Source organism: Lampetra fluviatilis, unplaced genomic scaffold, assembly GCF_964198595.1.
Source record: "Lampetra fluviatilis unplaced genomic scaffold, kcLamFluv1.1 SCAFFOLD_326, whole genome shotgun sequence".
NCBI lineage: Eukaryota > Metazoa > Chordata > Hyperoartia > Petromyzontiformes > Petromyzontidae > Lampetra > Lampetra fluviatilis.
This window is the reverse complement of record NW_027621109.1, coordinates 34920-55000: the sequence shown is the minus strand read 5'-3', so window position 1 is coordinate 55000 and position 20081 is coordinate 34920. Positions and strand designations below refer to the sequence as shown.

The 20081-nt window shown below is 57.4% G+C and overlaps 1 protein-coding gene across 1 annotated transcript in view; it reads right to left on the bottom strand.

Moving 5' to 3' along the window:
- The window catches only part of CYP19A1 (cytochrome P450 family 19 subfamily A member 1), a 31870-nt gene extending 12084 nt beyond the window's left edge, over positions 1 to 19786 (bottom strand). The window contains 5 exon segments of the mRNA XM_078885199.1: positions 3899 to 4013; positions 5248 to 5463; positions 6693 to 6847; positions 7708 to 7858; positions 18025 to 19786. Of these exon segments, the coding sequence (XP_078741325.1) occupies positions 3899 to 4013; positions 5248 to 5463; positions 6693 to 6847; positions 7708 to 7858; positions 18025 to 18190 (803 nt within the window). The 5' untranslated portion in view covers positions 18191 to 19786.
- Positions 19787 to 20081: the final 295 nt, after the last annotated feature.

Genomic DNA, 20081 nt, shown 5'->3' with positions numbered 1-20081 from the left:
TAATAAAATACAATTCTCACGACGTTTCGGCCACAACGCAAGCAGCCGTCCTCAGGTGGAAAACAGGTCTGTTATTTCAGACTCTGTCTACTTGACAGACGCTGTTCTCCACCTGAAGACGGCTGCTTGCGTTGTGGCCGAAACGTCGTGAGAATTATTTTATTATGTTTTATTGTTTTATTATTTTCCTTCTACGTGACTTCACCGAAAGAACCAAGAAGCCAAGATTTATTCGATAATTAACTTATTTATAAGTTTCGATTTAAATTTCGATTTAAAGCTTTCGTGACTGCAGGGATTCATCTTGGTTCTTTCGGTAAAGTCACGTAGAAGGGAAGTAATAATAAAAAAAAAAGTGGCAACGATAGTGCACACACCGTGTGTCTGTATTTCAGAGGCAGAGTCGTATCAATCGTTTAATTTTATAACTTTTAGAGATTTTTTTTTTGCCATTTGCTGAAACATTTTGACCAAACAATCTTCACAATTGAGGTTTTGCACCATTGGAACCTCCTTTGGCAGTAGCAAAATATGATACTCGTTTTTTTTACCCTTTTATCTGACAACATCATCAGCAACAACATCAACAACATCAACAACATCAACAATATCAACAACATCAACAACATCAACATCATCAGCAACAACATCATCAGCAACAACATCAACAACATCATCAACAACATCAACATCATCAGCAATGTCACAACAACATCAACATCATCAGCAACAACATCAACAACATCATCAACAACATCAACAACATCATCAGCAACAACATCATCAACAACATCAACAACATCATCAACAACATCATCAACAACATCATCAACAACATCAACAACATCAACATCATCAACAACATCATCAACAACATCATCAGCAACATCATCAACAACATCATCAACAACATCATCAACAACATCAACAACAACATCATCAACAACATCATCAACAACATCATCAACAACAACAACATCAACAACATCATCAACAACATCATCAGCAACAACATCATCAACATCAACAACATCCACAACATCATCAACAACATCATCATCAACAACATCATCAACATCATCATCAACAACATCATCAACATCATCATCAACAACATCATCCACAACATCATCAACAACATCATCAACAACATCATCAGCAACATCATCAACAACATCATCAACAACATCATCATCAACAACATCATCAACAACAACATCAACAACATCATCAACAACATCATCAACAACATCATCAACAACATCATCAACAACATCATCAACAACATCATCAGCAACATCATCAACAACATCATCAACAACATCATCATCAACAACATCATCAACAACAACATCAACAACATCATCAACATCATCATCAACAACATCATCAACAACATCATCAACAACATCATCAACAACATCATCAACAACATCATCAACAACATCATCAACAACATCAACAACATCATCAACAACAACATCAACATCAACAACATCATCAACAACATCAACAACAACATCACCACCATGGTGGCTATGCAGTTAGGGGTAACCTCGTGATGTTGATGTTGTTGATGATGTTGTTGATGTTGTTGATGATGTTGTTGATGATGTTGTTGTTGATGTTGTTGATGTTGTTGATGTTGTTGTTGATGTTGTTGATGATGTTGTTGTTGATGTTGTTGTTGATGTTGTTGTTGATGTTGTTGATGATGTTGTTGTTGATGTTGTTGTTGATGTTGTTGTTGATGGTGAGGTTACTTGTGATGATGGTGGTGAGGTTACCCTGGTGATGGTGGTGGTGAGGTTACCCTGGTGATGGCGGTGATGGTAGTGATGGTGATGGTGAGGTTACCCTGGTGATGGTGGTGGTGAGGTTACCCTGGTGATGGTGGTGATGATGGTGGTGAGGTTACCCTGGTGATGGTGGTGATGGTGGTGTTACCCTGGTGATGGCGGTGATGGTAGTGATGGTGATGGTGAGGTTACCCTGGTGATGGTGATGGTGGTGGTGAGGTTACCCTGGTGATGGTGGTGATGATGGTGGTGAGGTTACCCTGGTGATGGTGGTGATGGTGGTGAGGTTATCCTGGTGATGGTCGTGATGGTGGTGATGGTGGTGGTGAGGTTACCCGTGGTGATGGTGATGGTGATGAGGTTACCCTGGTGATGATGGTGGTGAGGTTACCCTGGTGATGGTGGTGTTGGTGATGAGGTTACCTGGTGATGGTGGTGATGGTGATGAGGTTACCCTGGTGATAGTGATGGTGGTGAGGTTAATCTGGTGATGATGGTGGTTAGGTTACCCTGATGATGGTGGTGATGGTGGTGAGGTTACCCTGGTGATGGTAGTGATGATGATGGTGATTGTGAGGTTACCCTGGTGGTGGTGAGGTTACCCTGGTGATGATGGTGGTGAGGTTACCCTGGTGATGGTAGTGATGGTGATGGTGGTGGTGAGGTTACCCTGGTGATGGTGGTGAGGTTACCCTGGTGATGGTGGTGGTGATGGTGGTGATGTTACCCTGGTGATGGTGGTGATGGTGGTGATGGATGAGGTTACCCTGGTGATGATGGCGGTGAGGTTACCCTGGTGATGGTGATGGTGATGTTACCCTGGTGATGGCAGTGATGGTGGTGATGGTGGTGATGGTGATGGTGGTGATGTTACCCTGGTGGTGATGGTGGTGAGGTTACCCTGGTGATGGTGGTGAGGTTACCCTGGTGATGGCAGTGATGATGGTGATGGTGGTGATGGTGGTGAGGTTACCCTGGTGATGGTGGTGAGGTTACCCTGGTGGTGATGGTGGTGAGGTTACCCTGGTGGTGATGGTGGTGAGGTTACCCTGGTGATGGTGGTGATGGTGATGGTGGTGATGGTGATGGTGGTGATGGTGGTGATGGTGATGGTGGTGATGGTGGTGAGGTTACCCTGATGATGATGGTGATGGTGGTGATGGTGATGATGGTGATGGTGGTGATGGTGGTGGTGATGGTGGTGGTGATGGTGGTGGTGATGGTGGTGGTGATGGTGGTGATGGTGGTGAGGTTACCCTGGTGGTGATGGTGGTGAGGTTACCCTGGTGATGGTGGTGATGGTGATGGTGGTGATGGTGATGGTGGTGATGGTGATGGTGGTGATGGTGATGGTGGTGATGGTGGTGAGGTTACCCTGATGATGATGGTGATGGTGGTGATGGTGGTGATGGTGATGATGGTGATGGTGGTGGTGATGGTGGTGGTGATGGTGGTGATGGTGGTGAGGTTACCCTGGTGGTGATGGTGGTGAGGTTACCCTGGTGGTGATGGTGGTGAGGTTACCCTGGTGGTGATGGTGGTGAGGTTACCCTGGTGATGGCAGTGATGGTGGTGATGGTGGTGATTGTGATGGTGGTGATGGTGATGGTGGTGATGGTGGTGAGTTTACCCTGGTGGTGATGGTGGTGAGGTTACCCTGGTGATGGCAGTGATGGTGGTGATGGTGGTGATTGTGATGGTGGTGATGGTGATGGTGGTGATGGTGGTGAGGTTACCCTGGTGATGGTGGTGGTGAGGTTACCCTGGTGATGGTGGTGAGGTTACCCTGGTGATGGTGGTGAGGTTACCCTGGTGATGGTGGTGAGGTGACCCTGGTGGTGATGGTGGTGAGGTTACCCTGGTGGTGATGGTGGTGAGCTTACCCTGGTGATGGTGGTGAGGTTACCCTGGTGGTGATGGTGAGGTTACCCTGGTGATGGTGGTGAGGTTACCCTGGTGGTGATGGTGGTGAGCTTACCCTGGTGATGGTGGTGAGGTTACCCTGGTGATGGTGGTGAGCTTACCCTGGTGATGGTGGTGAGGTTACCCTGGTGGTGATGGTGGTGAGGTTACCCTGGTGATGGTGGTGGTGAGGTTACCCGTGGTGGCGGTGCGTCCTGGTGAGCAGGGCGCTGTGTGTCCACCACTGTGGCTTGATGAGTAGCGCCTCCCAGGCCACGAAATATTTCTGGATCTTAGACACCAACTCCTCCTCTAGGGCACGGAATCAGCAGCAGCAACATCATCATCAGTAGCATCATCATCAGCAGCAGCAGCAGCATCAGCAGCATCATCATCAGTAGCATCAGTAGCATCATCAGCAGCAGCATCATCAGTAGCATCATCAGTAGCATCAGCAGCAGCAGCATCATCAGCAGCATCATCAGTAGCATCATCAGTAGCATCAGCAGCAGCAGCATCATCAGCAGCATCATCAGTAGCATCATCAGCAGCAGCAGCAGCATCAGCAGTATCATCAGTAGCATCATCAGCAGCAGCATCATCAGCAGCATCATCAGTAGCATCATCAGTAGCATCATCATCAGCAGCATCATCAGTAGCATCATCAGTAGCATCATCAGTAGCATCAGCAGCAGCAGCATCATCAGCAGCATCATCAGTAGCATCATCAGCAGCAGCAGCAGCATCAGCAGTATCATCAGTAGCATCATCAGCAGCAGCATCATCAGTAGCATCATCAGTAGCATCATCAGCTGCATCATCAGTAGCATCATCAGTAGCAGCAGCATCAGTAGCAGCATCAGCAGTATCATCAGTAGCATCATCAGCAGCATCAGCATCAGTAGCATCATCAGCAGCATCAGCAGCAGCAGCAGCATCAGCAGTATCATCAGTAGCATCATCAGCAGCAGCAGCATCAGCAGTATCATCAGCAGCATCAGCAGCAGCAGCAGCATCAGTAGCATCATCAGCAGCAGCAGCAGCAGCATCAGTAGCATCAGAAGCATCATCAGTAGCATCATCAGTAGCATCATCATCAGTAGCATCAGCAGCAGCATCATCAGCAGCAGCAGCAGCATCAGCAGCATCAGTAGCATCAGTAGCATCATCAGTAGCATCATCAGTAGCATCAGCAGCAGCATCAGTAGCAGCATCAGCAGCATCAGTAGCATCATCAGTAGCATCATCATCAGTAGCATCAGCAGCATCAGCATCATCAGTAGCATCATCATCAGTAGCATCAGTAGCATCAGTAGCATCAGTAGCATCATCATCATTAGCATGGTGATGATGGGCGTCACGCCTGGCCAGTCTCTCTCCGCTGGTGATGATGGTGGTGATGGTGATGATTGTGATGATGATGATGGTGGTAATGCTGCTGCTGATGATGATGATGATGCTGCTGATGATGCTGCTGCTGCTGATGCTGCTGCTGCTGCTGATGATGATGTGCGTCACGCCTGGCCAGTCTCTCTCCGCTGCTAACCATCGATCGGCACTCCGAGGAAGGCGCGGTTAGAGGTGTCCAACGTGATCTTGCGCATCAGCTTCAGCACGTCCACCACGATCTGCTGATGCTGATGATGATGCTGATGATGCTGCTGCTGATGCTGCTGATGATGATGTTGCAGGGCCTGGAGATGTTGAGCCGTGGCCTGGAGAGTCGCCTCCATCAGCGTGGACAGAGCTGGGCCAGTCAGAGCTGCGGTGGGGAGAGAGGTGGTGGTTAGTGTGGTGGTGGTGGGGATGGTGGGGATGGTGGGGGTGGTGGTGGTGGTGGTGGTGGGGGTGGTGGGGTGGTGGTGGTGGTGGTGGTGGTTGTGGTGGTGGTGGTGGTGGGGGTGGGTGGTGGGGGTGGTGGGGGTGGTGGGGGTGGTGGGGGTGGTGGTGGTGGTGGTGGTTGTGGTGGTTGTGGTGGTGGTGGGGGTGGTGGGGGTGGTGGTGGTGGTGGGGGTGGTGGTGGGGGTTGTGGTGGTTGTGGTGGTGGTGGTGGTGGGGGTGGGGGTGGTGGTGGGGGTGGTGGTGGTGGTGGGGGTGGTGGTGGTGGTGGTGGTGGGGGTGGTGGTGGGGGTGGTGGTGGTTAGTGTGGTGGTGGGGGTGGTGATTGTGGTGTTGGGTGGTTGTGGTAGTTAGCTTGGTGGTTGTGGTGGTTGTGGTTATGGTTAGCGTGGTGGTGGTGGTGGTGGTGGTGGTTGTTGTTCGGGTGGTTAGCATGGTGGTGATGATTGTGGTGGTTGTGGTGGTGGTAATGATGATGGTGGTGGTGGTATAATGGTGATGATGGTGGTGGTGGTATAATGGTGATGATGGTGGTGGTGGTAGTGGTATGATGGCATAATGATGGTAATGATGGTGATGATGGTATAACGATGGTATAATGGTGATGATGATGGTATGATGTTGTGCCTGACCCTGCATGAGTAGGGCCTCCTCTGCGCCCAGCGGTGCATGTCGCTGTTGAAGATGGTTGTGGTGGTTGTGGTGGTTGTGGTGGTTGTGGTTGTGGTGATGCTGATGATGCTGATGATGATACTGCTGATGCTGATGATGGTGATGATGATGATGGTGGTGATGGTGATGATGATGATGGTGATGTTTATGTTGTTGATGATGGTGATGATGATGATGATATTTATGTTGTTGATGATGGTGATGATGGTAATGATGGTAATGATGGTGATGATGGTAATGATGGTATAATGACGATGATGATGGTGATGATGATGGTACGATGTTGTGCCTGACCCTGCATGAAGTATGGCCTCATCTGCGCCCAGCGGTGCATGTCGCTGTTGAAGATGGTTGTGGCGGTTGTGGTGGTTGTGGTGGTTGTGGTTGTGGTGGTGGTGATGCTGATGATGCTGATGATGATACTGCTGATGATGGTGATGATGATGATGGTGGTGATGATGGTACGATGTTGTGCCTTACCCTGCATGAAGTAGGGCCTCATCTGCGCCCAGCGGTGCATGTCGCTGTTGAAGATGAGTCCGCTGGGCCCCATGCCGACCGCACGGAGACCCTCCGCGTTGCCAAAGCGCGCCACGAAGTGCGCGCTCTTGAGGGCCTCGTGCACCAGGGCTGGGCTGGGACAACATCATCAACAACAACATCATCATCATCATTAACATCATCAACATCATCATTAACATCATCAACATCAACATCATTATCAATGTCATTATCAACATCATCAACAGGAAGTGCGGGCTCTTCAGGGCCTCGTGCACCAGGGCTGGGCTGGCACATCAACAACATTAACATCAACAACATCAACATCATCATTAACATCAACATTAATAACATCATCATCATTATCAACAACATCAACATTATCATTATCATCATCAACATCAACATGAGTGAGTGAGTGAGTGGGTAAATGAGTGAGTGGCTGAGCGAGTGAGTGGGTGAGTGAGTGAGTGAGTGGGTGAGTGAGTGGATGAGTGGGTGGGTGGGTGACTGAGTGGGTGAGTGGATGAGCGAGTGAGCGAGTGAGTGGGTGGGTGGGTGACTGGGTGGATGAGCGAGCGAGTGAGTGGCTGAGCGAGTGGGTGGCTGAGCGAGTGAGTGGGTGAGTGGGTGAGTGAGTGGATGAGTGGGTGGGTGGGTGACTGAGTGGGTGAGTGGATGAGCGAGTGAGCGAGTGAGTGGGTGGGTGGGTGACTGGGTGGATGAGCGAGCGAGTGAGTGGCTGAGCGAGTGGGTGGCTGAGCGAGTGAGTGGGTGAGTGGGTGAGTGAGTGGATGAGTGGGTGGGTGGGTGACTGAGTGGGTGAGTGGATGAGCGAGTGAGCGAGTGAGTGGGTGGGTGGGTGACTGGGTGGATGAGCGAGTGAGTGAGTGGCTGAGCGAGTGGGTGGCTGAGCGAGTGAGTGAGTGGATGAGTGAGTGGGTGAGTGACTGAGTGGGTGACTCAGTGGGTGACTGGGTGGGTGACTCCCTACTCGCTGAGGATGAGTGTCTCCTCCCCCGCCACCCACACGCGCGCCCTGTCGCCATAGCGACGGCTGTACCACTGGGTCGCTCGGCCAATCCCCATCAGCAGGAAGCGGCCCCACGTGACCATGGGACCCAGACCCAGGGCGTGACGCGGACCTGACGTCACAATGGGCACGTCACGTGTTGGTTGGTGGGAGGGTGGGTTGGGGGGTGGGTGAGTGAGTGGGTGGGTGGGTGGGTGAGTGGGTGGGTGGGTTGGTGTGTGGGTGAGTGACTAGGTGGGTGGGTGGGTGGGTGAGTGGGTTGGTGGGTGGGTGAGTGACTAGGTGGGTGGGTGGGTGGGTGGGTGGGTTGGTGAGTGAGTGGGTGGGTGGGTGGGTGGGTGAGTGGGTGGGTGGGTGGGTGAGTGGGTTGGTGGGTGGGTGGGTGAGTGGGTTGGTGGGTGGGTGAGTGGGTGGGTTGGTGGGTTGGTGTGTGAGTGGGTGGGTGAGTGGGTGAGTGGGTGAGTGAGTGAGTGGGTGAGTGGGTGGGTGCGTGGGTGGGTGGGTGGGTGAGTGGGTGGGTGAATGAGTGAGTGGGTGAGTGAGTGGGTGGGTTGGTGGGTGCGTGGGTGGGTGGGTGGGTGAGTGGGTGGGTGAATGAGTGAGTGGGTGAGTGAGTGGGTGGGTTGGTGGGTGCGTGGGTGGGTGGGTGGGTGAGTGGGTGTGTGGGTGGGTGGGTGGGTGAGTGGGTTGGTGGGTGGGTGGGTGGGTGGGTGGGTGGGTGAGTGAGTGGGTGGGTTGGTGGGTGCGTGGGTGGGTGGGTGGGTGAGTGGGTGGGTTGGTGGGTTGGTGGGTGAGTGGGTGAGTGAGTGTGTGAGTGGGTGGGTGAGTGGGTGAGTGAGTGGGTTGGTGGGTTGGTGGGTGGGTGGGTGGGTTGGTGGGTGGGTGGGTTGGTGGGTGGGATGGTGGGTGGGTTGGTGGGTGGGTGAGTGGGTGAGTGAGTGGGTGAGTGGGTGGGTGGGTGAGTGGGTGGGTGAGTGAGTGAGTGAGTGGGTGGGTGGGTGGGTGGGTGGGTTGGTGGGTGGTTGAGTGAGTGGGTGAGTGGGTGGGTGACTGAGTGAGTGGGTGACTGAGTGAGTGGGTGAGTGAGTAGGTGACTGGGTGAGTGAGTGGGTGAGTGAGTGGGTGAGTGGGTTGGTGGGTGAGTGAGTGTGTGAGTGGGTGGGTGAGTGGGTGAGTGAGTGGGTTGGTGGGTGGGTGGGTTGGTGGGTGGGTGAGTGAGTGGGTGAGTGGGTGGGTGACTGAGTGAGTGGGTGACTGAGTGAGTGGGTGAGTGAGTAGGTGACTGGGTGAGTGAGTGGGTGGGTGAGTGGGTGGGTGGGTGAGTGGGTGGGTGAATGAATGCGTGGGTGGGTGGGTGAGTGGGTGGGTGGGTGAGTGGGTGGGTGGGTGAGTGGGTGGGTGGGTTGGTGGGTCGGTGGGTGAGTTGGTGGGTTGGTGGGTGGGTGGGTTGGTGGGTTGGTTGGTGGGTGGGTGAGTGACTAGGTGGGTGGGTGGGTTGGTGGGTGGGTGGGTTGGTGTGTGGGTGAGTGACTAGGTGGGTGGGGGGTGGGTGGGTGGGTGGGTGGGTGGGTTGGTGTGTGGGTGAGTGACTAGGTGGGTGGGTGGGTGAGTGGCTGGGTGGGTGGGTGGGTTGGTGGGTGGGTTGGTGGGTGGGTGGGTGGGTGAGTGGGTGGGTTGGTGGGTGGGTTGGTGGGTGGGTGGGTGAGTGGGTGGGTTGGTGGGTTGGTGGTGGGTGGGTGAGTGACTAGGTGGGTGGGTGGGTTGGTTGGTGGGTGGGTGGGTGGGTTGGTGGGTTGGTGGGTGGGTGGGTTGGTGGGTTGGTTGGTGGGTGGGTGAGTGACTAGGTGGGTGGGTGGGTTGGTGGGTGGGTGGGGTGGGTTGGTGGGTGGGTGGGTGGGTTGGTGGGTGGGTGGGTGGGTGGTGGGTGGGTGGGTTGGTGGGTGGGTGGGTTGGTGGGTGGGTGGGTGGGTTGGTGGGTGGGTGGGGGTGGTGGGTTGGTGGGGTGGGTGGGTGGGTTGGTGTGTGGGTGAGTGACTAGGTGGGTGGGTGGGTTGGTTGGTGGGTGGGTGGGTGGGTGGTGGGTTGGTGGGTGGGTGGGTTGGTGGGTTGGTGGGTAGGTGGGTGGGTGAGTTGGTGTGTGGGTGAGTGACTAGGTGGGTGGGTGGGTGGGTTGGTTGGTGGGTTGGTGGGTGGGTGAGTGACTAGGTGGGTGGGGTGGGTTGGTGGGTGGGTGGGTGGGTTGGTGGGTTGGTGGGTGGGTGAGTGACTAGGTGGGTGGGTTGGTGGGTGGGTGGGTGGGTTGGTGGGTTGGTGGGTGGGTGGGTTGGTGGGTGGGTGAGTTGGTGTGTGGGTGAGTGACTAGTTGGGTGGGTGGGTGGGTTGGTGGGTTGGTGGGTGGGTGGGTTGGTTGGTGGGTGGGTGAGTGACTAGGTGGGTGGGTGGGTTGGTGGGTAGGTGGGTGGGTTGGTGGGTGGGTGGGTTGGTGGGTTGGTTGGTGGGTGGGTGAGTGACTAGGTGGGTGGGTGGGTGGGTTGGTTGGTGGGTGGGTGGGTTGGTGGGTGGGTGAGTGACTAGGTGGGTGGGTGGGTTGGTGGGTGGGTGGGTGGGTTGGTGGGTTGGTTGGTGGGTGGGTGAGTGACTAGGTGGGTGGGTGGGTGGGTGGGTTGGTGGGTTGGTGGGTGGGTGGGTGGGTTGGTGGGTGGGTGGGTTGGTGTGTGGGTGAGTGACTAGGTGGGTGGGTGGGTGGGTGGGTTGGTTGGTGGGTGGGTGGGTGGGTTGGTGGGTTGGTGGGTTGGTGGGTTGGTTGGTGGGTGGGTGAGTGACTAGGTGGGTGGGTGGGTGGGTTGGTGGGTGGGTGGGTTGGTGGGTGGGTGGGTGGGTTGGTGGGTGGGTGGGTGGGTTGGTGGGTGGGTGGGTTGGTGGGTTGGTTGGTGGGTGGGTGGGTTGGTGTGTGGGTGAGTGACTAGGTGGGTGGGTGGGTGGGTGGGTTGGTTGGTGGGTAGCTTGGTGGGTTGGTGGGTTGGTGGGTTGGTCGGTGGGTGGGTGAGTGACTAGGTGGGTGGGTGGGTGGGTTGGTTGGTGGGTGGGTGAGTGACTAGGTGGGTGGGTGGGTTGGTGGGTTGGTGGGTGGGTGGGTTGGTGGGTGGGTGGGTTGGTGTGTGGGTGAGTGACTAGGTGGGTGAGTGGGTGGGTGGGTTGGTTGGTGGGTGGGTGGGTTGGTGGGTTGGTGGGTGGGTGGGTGGGTTGGTGGGTTGGTGGGTTGGTTGGTGGGTGAGTGGGTGGGTGGGTTGGTGGGTCGGTGGGTGGGTGGGTTGGTGGGTGGGTGAGTGGCTAGGTGGGTGGGTGGGTTGGTGGGTGGGTGGGTGGGTTGGTGGGTGGGTGAGTGGCTGGGTGGGTGGGTGGGTGAGTGGCTGGGTGGGTGGGTTGGTGGGTGGGTGAGTGGCTGGGTGGGTGAGTGGCTGGGTGGGTGGGTTGGTGGGTGGGTGGGTTGGTGGGTGGGTTGGTGGGTGGGTGGGTGGGTTGGTGGGTGGGTGAGTGGCTGGGTGGGTGAGTGGCTGGGTGGGTGGGTTGGTGGGTGGGTGGGTTGGTGGGTGGGTGGGTTGTTGGGTGGGTGAGTGGCTGGGTGGGTGGGTTGGTGGGTGGGTGGGTGGGTGGGTTGGTGGGTGGGTGGGTGGGTGGGTGGGTGGGTTGGTGGGTGGGTGAGTGGCTGGGTGAGTGGCTGGGTGGGTGGGTTGGGGGGTGGATGGGTGGGTGGGTTGGTGGGTGGGTGGGTAGGTTGGTGGGTGGGTTGGTGGGTGGGTGAGTGGCTGGGTGGGTATGTTGGTGAGTGGCTGGGTGGGTGAGTGGCTGGGTGGGTGGGTGGGTAGGTTGGTGGGTGGGTTGGTGGGTGGGTGGGTAGGTTGGTGGGTGGGTTGGTGGGTGGGTGAGTGGCTGGGTGGGTGAGTGGCTGGGTGGCTGGGTGGGTGGGTGGGTAGGTTGGTGGGTGGGTTGGTGGGTGGGTGAGTGGCTGGGTGGGTGAGTGGCTGGGTGGGTGGGTGGGTAGGTTGGTGGATGGGTTGGTGGGTGGGTGAGTGGCTGGGTGGGTGAGTGGCTGGGTGGGTGGGTGGGTAGGTTGGTGGGTGGGTTGGTGGGTGGGTGGGTGGGTTGGTGGGTGGGTGGGTAGGTTGGTGGGTGGGTTGGTGGGTGGGTGAGTGGCTGGGTGGGTGGGTGGGTAGGTTGGTGGGTGGGTTGGTGGGTGGGTGAGTGGCTGGGTGGGTGAGTGGCTGGGTGGGTGGGTGGCTGGGTGGGTGGGTAGGTTGGTGGGTGGGTTGGTGGGTGGGTGAGTGGCTGGGTGGGTGAGTGGCTGGGTGAGTGGCTAGGTGGGTGAGTGGCTGGGTGGGTGGGTGGGTAGGTTGGTGGGTTGGTGGGTGGGTGAGTGGCTGGGTGGGTGGGTGGGTAGGTTGGTGGGTGGGTTGGTGGGTGGGTGAGTGGCTGGGTGGGTGAGTGGCTGGGTAGGTTGGTGGGTGGGTTGGTGGGTGAGTGGCTGGGTGGGTTGGTGGGTTGGTGGGTGGGTGAGTGGCTGGGTGGGTGAGTGGCTGGGTGGGTGAGTGGCTGGGTAGGTTGGTGGGTTGGTGGGTGGGTGAGTGGCTGGGTGGGTGAGTGGCTGGGTGGGTGGGTGAGTGGCTGGGTGGGTGAGTGGCTGGGTGGGTGAGTGGCTGGGTGGGTGGGTAGGTTGGTTGGTGGGTGGGTTGGTGGGGGGGTGAGTGGCTGGGTGGGTGAGTGGCTGGGTGGGTGGGTGGGTGGGTAGGTTGGTGGGTGGGTTGGTGGGTGGGTGAGTGGCTGGGTGGGTGAGTGGCTGGGTGGGTGGGTGGGTAGGTTGGTGGGTGGGTTGGTGGGTGGGTGGGTGGGTTTGTGGGTAGGTTGGTGGGTGGGTTGGTGGGTGGGTGAGTGGCTGGGTGGGTGAGTGGCTGGGTGGGTGGGTGGGTTGGTGGGTGGGTGAGTGGCTGGGTGGGTGAGTGGCTGGGTGGGTGAGTGGCTGGGTGGGTGGGTGGGTAGGTTGGTGGGTGGGTTGGTGGGTGGGTGAGTGGCTGGGTGGGTGAGTGGCTGGGTGGGTGGGTGGGTAGGTTGGTGGGTGGGTGGGTTGGTGGGTGGGTGAGTGGCTGGGTGGGTGGGTAGGTTGGTGGGTGGGTTGGTGGGTGGGTGGGTGGGTGGGTAGGTTGGTGGGTGGGTTGGTGGGTGGGTGAGTGGCTGGGTGGGTGAGTGGCTGGGTGGGTGGGTGGGTAGGTTGGTGGGTGGGTTGGTGGGTGGGTGAGTGGCTGGGTGGGTGGGTGGGTTTGTGGGTGGGTGGGTGGGTAGGTTGGTGGGTGGGTTGGTGGGTGGGTGAGTGGCTGGGTGGGTGAGTGGCTGGGTGGGTGGGTGAGTTGCTGGGTGGGTGGGTGGGTAGGTTGGTTGGTGGGTGGGTTGGTGGGGGGGTGAGTGGCTGGGTGGGTGAGTGGCTGGGTGGGTGGGTGGGTGGGTAGGTTGGTGGGTGGGTTGGTGGGTGGGTGAGTGGCTGGGTGGGTGAGTGGCTGGGTGGGTGGGTGGGTGGGTGGGTAGGTTGGTGGGTGGGTTGGTGGGTGGGTGGGTGGGTTTGTGGGTAGGTTGGTGGGTGGGTTGGTGGGTGGGTGAGTGGCTGGGTGGGTGAGTGGCTGGGTGGGTGGGTGGGTAGGTTGGTGGGTGGGTTGGTGGGTGGGTGAGTGGCTGGGTGGGTGAGTGGCTGGGTGGGTGGGTGGGTAGGTTGGTGGGTGGGTGGGTTGGTGGGTGGGTGAGTGGCTGGGTGGGTGGGTAGGTTGGTGGGTGGGTTGGTGGGTGGGTGGGTGGGTGGGTAGGTTGGTGGGTGGGTTGGTGGGTGGGTGAGTGGCTGGGTGGGTGAGTGGCTGGGTGGGTGGGTGGGTAGGTTGGTGGGTGGGTTGGTGGGTGGGTGAGTGGCTGGGTGGGTGGGTGGGTTTGTGGGTGGGTGGGTAGGTTGGTGGGTGGGTTGGTGGGTGGGTGAGTGGCTGGGTGGGTGAGTGGCTGGGTGGGTGGGTGGGTAGGTTGGTGGGTGGGTTGGTGGGTGGGTGAGTGGCTGGGTGGGTGGGTGGGTGGGTGGGTAGGTTGGTGGGTGGGTTGGTGGGTGGGTGAGTGGCTGGGTGGGTGAGTGGCTGGGTGGGTGGGTGGGTAGGTTGGTGGGTGGGTGGGTTGGTGGGTGGGTTGGTGGGTGGGTGGGTTGGTGGGTGGGTGGATAGGTTGGTGGGTGGGTTGGTGGGTGGGTGAGTGGCTGGGTGGGTGGGTGGGTAGGTTGGTGGGTGGGTGGGTTTGTGGGTGGGTGGGTTTGTGGGTGGGTGGGTGGGTTGGTGGGTGTTTGAGTGGCTGGGTGGGTGAGTGGCTGGGTGGGTGGGTGGGTAGGTTGGTGGGTGGGTTGGTGGGTGGGTGAGTGGCTGGGTGGGTGAGTGGCTGGGTGGGTGAGTGGCTGGGTGGGTGGGTGGGTAGGTTGGTGGGTGGGTTGGTGGGTGGGTGAGTGGCTGGGTGGGTGAGTGAGTGGCTGGGTGGGTGGGTGGGTAGGTTGGTGGGTGGGTGGGTTGGTGGGTGGGTGAGTGGCTGGGTGGGTGGGTGGGTGGGTAGGTTGGTGGGTGGGTTGGTGGGCGGGTGGGTGGGTGGGTTGGTGGGTGGGTGGGTAGGTTGGTGGGTTGGTGGGTGGGTGAGTGGCTGGGTGGGTGAGTGGCTGGGTGGGTGGGTGGGTAGGTTGGTGGGTGGGTTGGTGGGTGGGTTGGTGGGTGGGTGGGTAGGTTGGTGGGTGGGTTGGTGGGTGGGTGAGTGGCTGGGTGGGTGAGTGGCTGGGTGGGTGGGTGGGTAGGTTGGTGGGTGGGTTGGTGGGTGGGTTGGTGGGTGGGTGGGTGGGTGGGTTGGTGGGTGGGTGGGTAGGTTGGTGGGTGGGTTGGTGGGTGGGTGAGTGGCTGGGTGGGTGGGTGGGTAGGTTGGTGGGTGGGTTGGTGGGTGGGTGGGTTTGTGGGTGGGTGGGTAGGTTGGTGGGTGGGTTGGTGGGTGGGTGAGTGGCTGGGTGAGTGAGTTGGTGGGTGGGTGAGTGGCTGGGTGGGTGAGTGGCTGGGTGGGTGGGTGGGTAGGTTGGTGGGTGGGTTGGTGGGTGGGTGAGTGGCTGGGTGGGTGAGTGGGTGGGTGGGTAGGTTGGTGGGTGGGTTGGTGGGTGGGTGAGTTGCTGGGTGGGTGAGTGGCTGGGTGGGTGGGTGGGTAGGTTGGTGGGTGGGTTGGTGGGTGGGTTGGTGGGTGGGTTGGTGGGTGGGTGGGTGGGTAGGTTGGTGGGTGGGTTGGTGGGTGGGTGAGTGCTGGGTGGGTGAGTGGCTGGGTGGGTGGGTGGGTAGGTTGGTGGGTGGGTGGGTGGGTTGGTGGGTGGGTGGGTGGGTAGGTTGGTGGGTGGGTTGGTGGGTGGGTGAGTGGCTGGGTGGGTGGGTGGGTAGGTTGGTGGGTGGGTTGGTGGGTGGGTTGGTGGGTGGGTGGGTGGGTTTGTGGGTGGGTGGGTGGGTAGGTTGGTGGGTGGGTTGGTGGGTGGGTGAGTGGCTGGGTGGGTGAGTGGCTGGGTGGGTGGGTGGGTAGGTTGGTGGGTGGGTTGGTGGGTGGGTGAGTGGCTGGGTGGGTGGGTGGGTGGGTAGGTTGGTGGGTGGGTTGGTGGGTGGGTGAGTGGCTGGGTGGGTGAGTGGCTGGGTGGGTGGGTAGGTTGGTGGGTGGGTGGGTTGGTGGGTGGGTTGGTGGGTGGGTGGGTTGGTGGGTGGGTGGGTAGGTTGGTGGGTGGGTTGGTGGGTGGGTGAGTGGCTGGGTGGGTGGGTGGGTAGGTTGGTGGGTGGGTGGGTGGGTGGGTTTGTGGGTGGGTGGGTTTGTGGGTGGGTGGGTTTGTGGGTGGGTGAGTGGCTGGGTGGGTGGGTAGGTTGGTGGGTGGGTTGGTGGGTGGGTGAGTGGCTGGGTGGGTGGGTGGGTAGGTTGGTGGGTGGGTTGGTGGGTGGGTGGTATCATCAGCAAAAATACCACCATCACCACCATCACCACCACACTACCACCATCACCACCATCACCACCATCACCACCATCACCATCACACTACCACCATCACCACCATCACCACCATCTCCATCACACTACCACCATCACCACCATCATCACACTACCCCATCACCACCACCACCACCACCATCACACTACCCCATCACCATCACCACCACCATCACACTACCCCATCACCACCACCATCACACTACCCCATCACCACCATCATAACACTACCCCATCACCACCACCATCACACCAGCCCCATCACCACCACCATCACACTACCCCATCACCACCACCATCACACCAGCCCCATCACCACCACCATCACACTACCCCATCACCACCACCATCACACTACCCCATCACCACCACCATCACACTACCCCATCACCACCACCATCACACTACCCCATCACCACCACCATCACACCATCCCATCACCACCACCATCACACCAGCCCCATCACCACCACCATCACACTACCCCATCACCACCACCATCACACCAGCCCCATCACCACCACCATCACACTACCCGATCACCACCACCATCACACCAGCCCCATCACCACCACCATCACACTACCCCATCACCACCACCATCACACCAGCCCCATCACCACCACCATCACACTACCCCATCACCACCACCATCACACCAGCCCCATCACCACCACCATCACACTACCCCATCACCACCACCATCACACCAGCCCCATCACCACCACCATCACACCAGCCCCATCACCACCACCATCACACTACCCCATCACCACCACCATCACACCATCCCATCACCACCACCATCACACCAGCCCCATCACCACCACCATCACACTACCCCATCACCATCACCATCACACTACCCCATCACCACCATCACCACACTACCCCATCACCATCACCATCACACTACCCCATCACCACCACCATCACACCAGCCCCATCACCACCACCATCACACTAGCCCATCACCATCACCATCACACTACCCCATCACCACCATCACCACACTACCCCATCACCATCACACCAGCCCCATCACCACCACCATCACCACCATCACCATCACACTACCCCATCACCATCACCATCACACCAGCCCCATCACCACCACCATCACACTACCCCATCACCACCACCATCACACCATCCCATCACCACCACCATCACACCAGCCCCATCACCATCACCATCACACTACCCCATCACCACCACCACCACACTACCACCATCACCACCACCATCACACTACCCCATCACCATCACCATCACACTACCCCATCACCATCACCATCACACTAGCCCATCACCATCACCATCACACTACCCCATCACCATCACACTATCCCATCACCATCACACTACCCCATCACCATCACACTAGCCCATCACCATCACCATCACACTACCCCATCACCATCACACTACCCCATCACCATCACACTACCCCATCACCATCACACTACCCCATCACCATCACCACCACCATCACACTACCCCATCACCACCACCATCACACTACCACCATCACCACCACCCTCACACTACCCCATCACCATAACACTACCCCATCACCACCACCATCACCACCAGCCCCATCACCACCACCACCACCATCACACCAGCCCCATCACCACCATCACCATAACCACCACCACCATCACCACCACCATCATCACCACCATCACTATCACCACCATCACCACCATCTCCACCATCACCACCATCTCCACCATCACCACCATCATCACCACCACCATCACCGCCATCACCACCACCATTACCACCACCATCACCACCACCATCTCCACCACCATCACCACCATCACCACCATCATCACCACCACCATCACCAACACCATCACCACCATCACCACCATCATCACCACCATCACCATCACCACCATCACCACCACCACCATCACCATCATCACCACCACCATCACCACCATCATCACCATCACCACCATCACCACCATCATCACCATCACCACCATCACCACCATCATCACCACCATCACCACCACCATCACCACCATCACCACCACCATCACCACCATCACCACCATCATCACCACCACCATCACCACCACCATCTCCACCACCATCACCATCATCACCACCATCACCATCACCACCATCACCACCATCACCACCATCACCACCACCACCATCACCACCATCACTATCACCATCACCACCATCACCACCATCGCCCACCTGGGAAGGCGGCTTTCTTGGCCGGCAACGCCTCCACCACCATCACCGCCATCACCACCACCATCAACACCATCACCACTGTCGCCATCACCGCCATCACCGCCATCAGCAGCATGGAGAGTAGCCCAGTGGCAAGACAATCAAGGTGCAAGCCCAGGACCCACATCGCGAAAGAGGCGAGTGGGTGAGTGAGTAGGTGAGTAGGTGAGTGAGTAGGTGAGTGAGTAAGTGAGTGAGTGGGTGAGTGAGTAGGTGAGTGAGTAGGTGAGTGAGTAGGTGAGTGAGTAGGTGAGTGAGTGGGTGAGTGAGTGAGTAGGTGAGTGAGTGGGTGAGTGAGTGAGTGAGTGGGTGAGTGAGTAGGTGAGTAGGTGAGTGAGTAGGTGAGTGAGTGGGTGGGTGAGTAGGTGGGTGAGTGAGTAGGTGAGTAGGTGAGTGAGTGAGTAGGTGGGTGAGTGGGTGAGTAGGTGGGTGAGTGAGTAGGTGAGTGAGTGAGTAGGTGAGTGAGTAGGTGAGTGAGTAGGTGAGTAGGTGAGTGAGTAGGTGAGTAGGTGAGTGAGTAGGTGAGTGAGTAGGTGAGTAGGTGAGTGAGTAGGTGAGTGAGTGAGTAGGGGAGTGAGTAGGTGAGTGAGTAGGGGAGTGAGTAGGTGAGTGAGTGAGTGAGGTGAGTGAGTGGGTGAGTAGGTGAGTGAGTGGGTGAGTAGGTGAGTGAGTGAGTAGGTGAGTGAGTGAGTAGGTGAGTGAGTAGGTGAGTGAGTAGGTGAGTGAGTAGGGGAGTGAGTAGGTGAGTGAGTGAGTGAGTAGGTGAGTGAGTGGGTGAGTAGGTGAGTGAGTAGGTGAGTGAGTGAGTAGGTGAGTGAGTAGGTGAGTGAGTAGGTGAGTGAGTAGGTGAGTGAGTAGGTGAGTGAGTAGGGGAGTGAGTAGGTGAGTGAGTGAGTGAGTAGGTGAGTGAGTGGGTGAGTAGGTGAGTGAGTGGGTGAGTAGGTGAGTGAGTAGGGGAGTGAGTGAGTGAGTGGGTGAGTAGGGGAGTGAGTGAGTAGGTGAGTGAGTAGGTGAGTGAGTGAGTAGGTGAGTGAGTAGGTGAGTAGGTGAGTGAGTAGGTGAGTGAGTGAGTGGGTGAGTAGGTGAGTGAGTAGGTGAGTGAGTAGGTGAGTGAGTAGGTGAGTGAGTAGGGGAGTGAGTAGGTGAGTGAGTAGGTGAGTAGGTGAGTGAGTAGGTGAGTGAGTAGGTGAGTGAGTAGGGGAGTGAGTAGGGGAGTGAGTAGGTGAGTAGATGAGTGAGTAGGTGAGTGAGTAGGTGAGTGAGTAGGTGAGTGAGTGGGTAGGTGAGTGAGTGAGTGAGTGGGTGAGTAGGTGAGTGAGTGGGTGAGTGAGTAGGTGAGTGAGTAGGGGAGTGAGTGGGTGAGTGAGTGGGTGAGTGGGTGAGTGAGTAGGTGAGTGAGTAGGTGAGTGGGTAGGTGAGTGAGTGAGTGAGTGGGTGAGTAGGTGAGTGAGTGGGTGAGTGAGTAGGTGAGTGAGTAGGGGAGTGAGTGGGTGAGTGAGTAGGTGAGTGGGTGAGTGAGTAGGTGAGTGAGTAGGTGAGTAGTTGAGTAGGTGAGTGAGTAGGTGAGTGAGTGGGTTGATGAGTGGGTCAGTAGGTGAGTGAGTGGGTCAGTATTGAGTGTGTGTGTCTGTGTTACTGTGTCTGTGTGTGTCTGTGTGTTAGTGTGTCTGTGTGTGTTACTGTGTCTGTGTGTTAGTGTTTGTCTAAGCGAGTGTATGTCTGTGTGTTAGTGTGTGTGTGTGTCTGCGTGATGGTGTGTCTCTGTGTGTGTGTTTCTGTGTGTGTCTCTGCGTATGTCTCTGTGTGTGTGTCTCTGCGTGTCGAAATTAATGCTTTATTTTTATTGGAGGGAATTCCTATTTATACGTGTGAGTGGATGGATGGGTGAGTGGGTGGATGGGCGGGGGAGTGGGTGGGTGGGGGAGTGAGTGAGTGGGTGGGTGGTTGGGTGGGTGGGTGGGGGAGTGAGTGGGGGAGTGAGTGGGTGGGTGAGTGAGTGAGTGGGTGGGTGGTTGGGT